We start from the raw sequence: 9,911 nt of genomic DNA on the forward strand, positions 1-9,911 counted from the left end.
ACACACACACGCACGCATGCATGTAGGGCTGCAACAGGGTCGGGTTGGGCCGGGCTTTATAGAACCCTAGCCCAACCCTAAGTCCCCTTAGCTAGGCCCAGGCCCGACCCGATCCTGACTCAGGGCCAGAAAAATCCAACCGTGACCCTCCCTCAGGGTCGGGCCGGACTGACCCTGATTGGCCCTAATTATGAGGAGAGGGAAAGAAATGCATGGGCTGAAATGGACCGGGAAGAACATTATCAATTTTACATAAAATAACAATATAATAAAATGTATTATAACACTTATTGTCTTCATATATAATATATTATATAAAAAAATGTGGGTGACATTTTAAGTTTATAATGTATATATTATATCAATATATATTTTATAGTATAACTCAAATCAGGGTCGGGCCGGGCCAAGCTTAGCCAACCCTAACCCGACCCTACCCTAACTCAAGGCCAGAAATTTCCAGCCCTGACCCGCCCTTAAGGCCAAATATCTCAGCCCAGGCCCTGTTCGGGCTCAGAGAGGGCCAAGGCTGGTTCGGGCGACAGGGCCAAACTTGCACCCCTACACACACGCACAAGCACAGGCACACCCACGCACGCACGAATGCACCCATGTTTGCACGCACGCACCCACACACACACGCACACACCCACACACACACGCGCACACACCCACACACCCACACCCACACACACACACACACACACACACACACATATATATATATATATATATATATATATATATATATATATATATATATATATATATATATATATATATATATAAATTCTCTTCACTGGGGACGCAAGATGTGCCCAGACACATGGGGGCAAAATGACTGCCCCCGCCCCCTGAATGATTGAAATGGCCACTGTGTCCCACCCCATGTGTATAGGCGCAACCTGTTCCCCCAAACACTCCCAGACAGAGAACATCACCACATATATATATATATATATATATATATATATATATATATATATATATATATATATATATATATATATATATATAAAGGAACCATTGTTATCCTCTCAAGTGCATTGCACTGCCCAATGCACAGATAAAGTGCATTAGATAGTGCACCTCACTTGTGCATTCGAAATGTGTTGTGGTTGTTTAATCTATAGTTGATGAAAACCAGGTTTTCTGACTCAACTCGCCTTTCAAAAAAACCTGGTGACTTGTCCTTGTCAAACCCAGTCATGGGGAGTCACGTTTTTTCTTCGTCTTATTTTTTATGCAATAAATATGAATAAATTAAAAAAAAAAATTACAAAAATATAGAAAAATTATGAAAAAAAAAAGTAATCACATATCAATCCATTTTAAGTTTATACCATTGAACAATAGAAGGGAGATGAGGAGTTAAGGGTTTTTTACTGTTTTAAACACAAATTTACTATTTTACTGAACTCAATTTCCAAGTGAATCTGCTTTATGCTTTTTTTTAAATGACTAAAATCGCAAAGTCTATCATGACTCAGGTAAAATGCTGAGTCGGATTATGACCGAGTCTCATCATTTTTTACCCTAACACAGTTTACTCGACTCTTGACCAAGTTTTCCAAAATTTTGACTCGACTCAGAAACTCGACCAAATCAAAACCCAGTTTTCCAACTATGACTTTGATCCCGCAGTTTCAACGATATCATCGTTGCATTTAGCAATGGTAAAGTTTAACCATTTCTATTTACAAACTATTTGCAACATTATCTTGAACTCTCTTTGATTTATTCCAGGCTTTCTCTCCATCATTGTTCTCCTATTTTGGATAGGCTCAAGAAAAGGCTTCAGTTGTGGAAGAGCAAAGTCCTTTCATTCGCAGGCCGGTTGGAGCTTGTTCGAGCTGTGATGCAGGCTTCATATCTTTATTGGACTAGAATATATGGCCTTCCCAGCTATGTGATTCGGATGATTGAGTCCATCATGTGTGCCTTCTTGTGGAAGGGAAGTGACAATAATAAATTCCTTCACACCATCAGCTGGACCTCAGTTTTCCTTCCAAAGAAGGAGGGAGGACTAGGTCTAAAGAGAGTAAAAGATGTAAATAAGCCGGGTCTTCTTAAGCTTCTTTGGAAAATTGTTAAAAAGAGAGAAGGTTTATGAACTCAATGGATTTATTTTAAATACTTCAAGAAAGACTCTATTTGGACAGTCAAATGCGGTTCTGGTGCTTTTTGGGTTTGGAAAAAGATTCTAAAGTTGAGACATTTGGTTCAAGATCACATAGTTAATTTCCAAGATTGATGATGGAATGTCCACAAGACTTTAGTTAGACAATTGGCACCCATGTGGAGTCCTTCTCTCAGTGTTTGGAGTAGAATCAGGTATGACCGGCTCTGAAAGGATGGCACTTGTCTCTTCGATCTTCTATAATGGGTCTTGGAGACCCAGTCCTTTAATTTCTTCAGATCTTTAATTTGTCTAGGAGCAACTTCAGCATATTGGTAGAAGGCCTCCGGCAACGGTGATATTGTTGAATGGACCCCTCTACCAATAAGATGTTCTCTTCGGCGTCGGCTTGGGAGCTTATTAGATCTAGAGTAACCATTGTTCCTTGGTGGGACTTGATTTGGTTTACTCACCATATCCCTAGACATAGCTTCATTACATGGTGTGCCCTCACTAGTTCCCTCCCCACTCAGGAGTTCCTTTCTCATAGGAACATCTCTATCCCCAATTGTTGTCTCTGTTGGAATGATATGGAGAATATTGATCTTTTGTTCTTTAATTGCCCTTATTTCTAGGCTATTTGGGCTGGAGTTATTCACAAGTGTTGCCCTTCTCATGTGCCCGTCTATTCCTTTGCCAAAGAGTGGAATTGGATTAGACAAGAGTTTAAAGGAAAGTCGATATGTAAGAGGGTTGAAAAATGATTTTTTGTGCTACTATTTAACATCTTTGGTGAGAGAGAAACAAACAAAGATGGACCTCATTTTCTCGGTCTCATATGTAGATTCGGAGTGCCATCGAGTTTGATGTCAGAACTAAGATCAACCATCTTAGCTTCATGCTTCGGACTTAGATTGATTCAAGAATCATCATATTGCTACTTCTTGGGGTCTTCAGATCAGGCTCTATTAAGCCTTTTGCTGCTTTGTTGTTTTTTGTTTGAGGCTTGGCCTCTTGTTCCATTTGAGTTGTTATCATCTTTGCTTTCTTTATTAACAGTTTGTATTCACCCAAAAAAACTATTAGCAGCAATAATTACAACTGTTATTCCTTTTATGTTTGGGACAGAGAAGTTACAAATTGGAGTTTCTTTTTTTTTTTCTATTTCTTAGCAACTTTTTTGTTCCGGTTCATTTCCGGGAACAAAAAAATGAACCGGTCTTAAGAAATAGATTTCTCTTATTTTTTTGTTCCCAAGAAAAAAAAAAAAAAACAGAAACAGAGAAACAAAAGTGTTATCATGCAGGCCCTTGATCATTCTCTATATATTGCAAAACCAAATAGCGACCTTTAAGTTTAAGAAGATTTTTTTTTTTTTTTTGGTTCAGGTGGGACCCACTACTAGGCAGCCAAGGGGTGGTGCCAAGGGGGTCAGCGTTTGATGTGGGGGAAAGTACATGGGCTGGGGATGGAAAGGGTGGAAGGTGCATATCAAGCACCAATGCAATGGGGAGTACTTGATCTACTGATCAAGCATCGGGCATGCTTTCAAGCGAGCAGTGCCAAATTACCAAGAGGGAGTCTAGGTCTGTAGGGATAACAAGAAATTACAAGCTGGGTGCTGTTAGAAACGTGTTCGTTCTTCTCTCACGAATACCCTTGAGAAGGGGTGCCCACTCGTCCGGGCATGTGTAATCTTGTTCATTAATGATTTTGGATTACACTTTTTTTTTAAAAAAATTTATGGGAGGATCAATGAGTTGGATAAACATGGAGAAGCAAATTTGAGTGTGGATTGGAAAAATAAAAAACAAGGGGAACTCAAAATACAAAATTATGTCTTTTTTTCAAGTTGACTAGTCCCATTCCTAATATGTCACTATCAGTTAGCGCCACACTCCTATTCTTGGTTGGATTGGATGTTCCAAATTCCAACAACCGTTTTTGACTTCGGTAAGGGTGCCCTTGTTCTCTCAGGAATACCCTTAAGATGCTCTAGGGCTGCTGTCCTTTGGTTGTAATTATTCTTTTTCATTCTCGGTAAATTTGATTTATCGATATAGATTAAAAAAAAGGAACATTACCAAGCGTGAACTTCATACTCAGTACATAGCAAACCTGTTCATAATTATTTATTATGTGGTACACACTGGTCTTACAGTCCTGGTGCCTAACCCCATCATTTTTATTTTTGCAAACTTATTTGCCACACACACATAGAACAGGTGCAAATATTGATACCGGATTAAGCCATCATCTGCTGGAACTCAGGGAAATCAATCACACCATCGCCGTTGAGGTCGAATGCCTTTATGATGCTCTTGCACTCTTCATTTGACATTTTGAATACCCTCTGCAAATCCTCTGATGTAATGGACCCAGACCTCTTCCCAGCGAACATCTGAAACCCTCGTTTCAGATCATCATCCCCACCTTGACGCTCCATCAACATCGCAAAATCATCAAAGCTGAGTGTCAAACTGTCGCCGCCTGCTGCAACGAGTTCATTGGTCACAGCTTGAGCCTCCTCAGGTGACATGAACTCCTTTTTGGAGGCAAGGTAGGATCTGAGTTCAGATCCTTCGATTTTCCCATTACCATTAGTATCCAAGTGACGAAATATTTGTTGGAGTTCATCATTTCTTGATTGTTTTTTGGAATGCTGAAGGCGATGGACACTTAGCACGAAGCTCTTGTTGGAGAAGCATTTGGATAATGTTGCCTTGGAAACAACAGCAGTTGCCATTAGAGTAGTTAGCTAGGAACGTCGAGAGTAGTGTTTGTTGCTTCTTGCTGCCTGTTGTTGCTCTTTGCTGTGATGGAAATGAAAGAACATGCAAAGAAACTTATATAGAGACTTTGATAGGATGGAGGCTTCATAAGTAAAAAAGAAAGAATCAGATTCTAGAGCTTAAAAAGGAGTGGTCTAGGTTAAAAGTTCCTAAATATTTAATTGTTGGAATATTTGCCTAGATAGATATACATTCATCGGAGTGTTGCTTAAAGACAAATCATTTTTAGTGTGAGAAAGAATAAGTATCCAGAGCTTTAAAAAGGACTGGTTGTTGTAGAAAGTTCCCAATTAAACAAATCCCAAAGGGGTGTATGCATGGGTTGGGTCCCAGATTTGAGTGATGATGAACATTTTTGCATCCACATTCAAAAGTCATACAAATACAAGGTTTAGTTTCTACATCGACTTACAATGGGGTGGAACCTAAAAAACCAAGTATATAAAATCCTTATTTACAAATAAACAAGCTTTGGGAGGAAATTAACAAATAATAACTAATCTAATCTTCTTCGCTACCAAACAAAATTGGACAAAGGAAGTATATGATTCAGTGGCTCATGGGTGTCAATTTCAAATATGAATAGCCAAATTACGTAAATACATGACACAACACGGTTAAGGATACGTGGCGTTGTACTTGTTGGGCATTATAGCTTCTGAATATAAAAAAAAACTAAAAAATAAAACATTAGTTAATTATGTATATATGATATCTAAACATGGATGAAGTTATAACTTGGTGTTTCAATTTATTTATTTTTGTGCATTGGGCTCGAAAGAGACTATTTTTGTCATTTTGTAAGGATATTTTAATTCAATTTTACCCAAAACGGCTTGTATGAGATGAATTTAATGTGATCTAAGAGAAACTATTTACCCAAAATTAAGATCGATCACATGATTATAGTATATTGTTGTTTGTTGACACAAACATGACTTGCTTATCATATCATGTTCCTTAGGGATGAAGGGATTCCAATTTCCAACACAACACGAAGATGTCCTGACATGACCCATTGCCACATCTAGTTGCCCCGGTACCTGAGAGATTCTTAATATACCAATATCTTTTTCATGTGAATGCATATGTGAGTGGATAGGGATAGTGATTGGGCCACCCTAATTATATCAAATGGTACTACAAAAACAATGCTACACAGAGGCGGTAATTATCACCGTTGAATAGCCAAAAAAATCTTTGCCATTTAGTCGACGATTGTTTTTTTCACCGTTGGAAATCCATCACAAAATGTGTTGCATCTCTCTCTCTCTCTCTCTCTGTCTCTGGAATTTAAGGTACAGTTTTGCTTGTTTTGATGCATTTGCTTTGAGTTTGTGAGTGGAACAACTATTTATTGTATTTTAAAAAAAAAAAAAACATGATGTAGTCTTACCAGGTTTGACCAGGCCGAGTTACCAGATTTTCTAAAAATCGAGTCGTTTACAAAAACTTGGTTTTCCAACCATTCCGCTGTTAAATGAAAGTGATTTTATTATTTAAGTAATTATATTTTTATTAATAAATGCCTCATTTAGTGGAATTTTAGATATACCGCTGCTCAATAGCATTTTTATAAAAATATTTTTTATTAAAGAAATAAAAAAAAAAACCATCCTTCCCGCTCCAATACCACCCGCCCCTCTCCCACCTTGCCACCACATTGTGCCCCCTGCCACTTGAAGCTTTGACACTGCAATGCCCTGCCTTCCGGTTTTGGAATTAGGCCGTTAACGGTTCAAGGATCGACGCGTTTAAGGATAATGAACCGGATTTAATCAAAAGTGAGGTAAAAATGGTTTCTCATAAAATCATCACTAGTGACCATTTTCCAGAGATAATCAGCGGAAGTCTTATTTAAACCATCAAACTAACTTATTACAGTCATCTCCAAAACTTGAAATAAAACTTTAATAAAATCCTACCATAAAGTCTCAAAATAACATTAATTCCAAAAGGTTCTAAACTGATAACAGTCCCTAATATTCTCTAATAGCAAATATAAAAGGGCCCAACGATGTCTTCATGAGGCTCCTCTTCTCCACTCGCCCATCCACCAAGTAGGGCTTCAGGTTCGATTTCTAAAGGCACACCATCTGAAATGATATAAAGGGGTAAGCTTTTGGGCAAAAGCTTAGCACGTACACATCATACAACCCTTCAAGTAATAAATCGAGGGTCTTGAATTAAAAGTCAATAGTCAAGAATAAATCAGAATTTAAGACAATAAATCGAATAGAGGTAAGGAATGGTTTCATGCCATGCCATGCATATGTTAGATAAAAGAAAATATCTCATTTCAATTTCAACCTTCAACAATATTAATTCAACACAAAGAAAATAAAAATCAATAGAGCAATCTGAATTATGGCCCTGTAACGTGATACGGCTTGTAACATAATACAACTCCTAACCATATTCAGATTCCATTCTAAACGTTTCATTTAAAATATTTTTGGTATAACCTACGAGAGTGTGACATATTGCCCCGTAACGTAATACGGCCTGTAACGTGATACAGCCTTAAACAATATGACATTACCCATTCCGATAAATACCACATAATTCTTTAAAATCTCATAGTCATAGGAAGACTTGCATAACTATAAGAATGCATGTGAAAACCTTATTTTCATCTCTTAAAATATCATACATATTGTCAAACTTCAATTGAATTTCATGCTAGGCCAATTATGGTATTAAAATAACCTTCATGCTTTGATATAAAGGATCTTGATAAATCAACATATAACAAGGACCAATAAGAGAGTAGGATCATAGATCAAATCAATTCAGCATTGATAGGATTAAAAATTAGATCATAGATTAAGCAAAAATCAGCATGGATGGATTAAGGAATTAGATCATAAATTAATAATAAAAAGATCAACATTGATGGATTAAGGAATTAGATCATAGATTAATATACGATCAACATTGTTGGATTAAGGAATTAGATCATGAGATAGATGCAAAGAAAGAGAAATTGAGTTCAAATAGGAAAGAGTGGATACAAAGAAAGAGAAATTGAGTTCAAATAGCAAAGAGTAGGAGAAAGTCTGATTTAGTTGAAAGAGGGAGAGAGAGGCATAAAACGTGAAAGGGGGAGAGAGATAAAATAAAGAAACAAAAAAAAGGGGAAGAGAAAGAAATCGTGGAAGGAGAAAAGAAAGAAGAAGAAAAAGGAGAAAGGAAGGGGGAACTTCATACCCTTCTCCATTGCTCTCTTTTGCTCAAGCTTGGGAAGACAAGGCCTTGTATCTAAAGGTTTGATTGTTTATTTTGGTTCAAGAGCGGTGTAACGCCCTGCCTTCCGGATGATTTTATGAGAAACCATTTTTACCTCACTTTTGATTAAATCCAGTTCATTATTCTTAAACGCGTCGATCCTTGAACAGTTAACGGCCTAATTCCAAAACCGGAAGGCAGGGCGTTATAGACACCACCCACCCCTCTCTCAATCCAGCCGCAATCTGCCCCTCTCCCATCTCTGCCACCATCACTGGTCCCACACCCCCTATTGACCAATATAGCCTTCCCCCTATCTCTACAAGGCTGGCAGCCAAGGAAATGAGATCTTAAGGGGTATTTTAAAAAATACTAAAACCTAAGAGGGTATTTATGAACCCAAAGGGGAAGTGAATTATTCCATTTCCTTGACTGCTAGCCTTATAGCAGGAGCATTCCTACTCCAACTGTAGCAGCAAAGTTTTTAACCGCTCCTAGATGTTTTGTTCTCATACCCCGTTATTATAATTTTGATCATAATACTATTTAAATCTTTGTTTTTTTTGGTACTAACATAAAATTCTTTAAATCACAACGTTAGAATATTACTGCAGTTTAATAGAGGTCTTTCTATACCACCTCTAATAAATGTTGGGGTCTTTACTTGTTATTGTTTTTTTTTTTTTTTTTAATCTGAATATTATCTGGGACCCGGGGAAGCCCCTAAAATTTTTATTAGAAAATCTCATTAAAAACAAGTTACAAGGGGGGATATGACCCGCCTTACCACAACCCAAAGATACAAAATTAGTGCTCTCGCAACTCCACAACAACCTAATCCAAAAGCCCAAAATGGTAAAACCAAACCATCAACTAGAAACAGAAGACCGGTAAACCAGCCTTATCTTCTCTAATAATGTGGGAGAGGTCAGAAGGAAGCTTCCCATGTGCCTGGAATAAAGTACTAAGTTTTAATTCCCAGGCCCAATTAGCCAGAAAATCAGCCGTGTAATTGCTCTCTCTATAGGAAAAATACACTTTCGCTTCCAGGCTATCGATCAATTGAATGACTTCATGTTACCAATACCAGCATTTCCATAATAGGCAGGATCTCGTAGAGATAAACCGAACAATAGTTTTCGAGTCCGAATTAACATGGCAATTAGTGTGGCCCATGTTAGCACACATGCTCTTTACTCGTTATTGTAATTTTCTAATTTTTGTTATAAAAATATTTAAATAGTAGCATTAAAATATTATCACAACTATATGTTGACATTTAGTTTCAGCTTTATATACTGCTGACCGCTGCTCAATATCCACCATTATTATTTATTTTTATATATAAAACATAATTTTATATTTAATTTTTGGGCAATATGTCTCGGACATGCCATACTTGGTCAAAATATCAACCTTCCCCTGATGTTAAGCACAGTTAGCACCCAAAGTTGAAATGTCCATTTTACCTTCTTAGTTATTTAAGTAAAAATGGATAAATAACACCTAGGGTACCTAACCTTTTGACATTTGTAACATAGGTACCCCTTCTTCCTCTTCTTCTTCTTCTTCTTTTTCCTGCAACACCACCGTCCCCCTACTTGCTGCAGCCCAATAGTTTAACAGAGCGACCACCAGTTTGACAGAATCAACCACCAACGCAGTGATGAGCAACACCGATTACATGTTCCAGTCATCAACAATGATGAACCATGTTTAGCCCATCCCCTTTATTTGATGGGGATTTCATGAATTCTTCTGAGTTACAGACT

The 9,911-nt window shown here is 37.6% G+C and overlaps 1 protein-coding gene across 1 annotated transcript; it reads right to left on the minus strand.

Moving 5' to 3' along the window:
- Positions 1-4,364: 4,364 nt before the first annotated feature.
- LOC122643201 (probable calcium-binding protein CML41) lies at positions 4,365-4,865 on the minus strand. Its single transcript, XM_043836849.1, has one exon. The coding sequence runs from the start codon at positions 4,863-4,865 to the stop codon at positions 4,365-4,367; it is 501 nt and encodes a 166-aa protein (XP_043692784.1).
- Positions 4,866-9,911: the final 5,046 nt, after the last annotated feature.

The sequence above is a fragment of the Telopea speciosissima genome, chromosome 10, assembly GCF_018873765.1.
Source record: "Telopea speciosissima isolate NSW1024214 ecotype Mountain lineage chromosome 10, Tspe_v1, whole genome shotgun sequence".
Classification (NCBI taxonomy): Eukaryota; Viridiplantae; Streptophyta; class Magnoliopsida; order Proteales; family Proteaceae; genus Telopea; species Telopea speciosissima.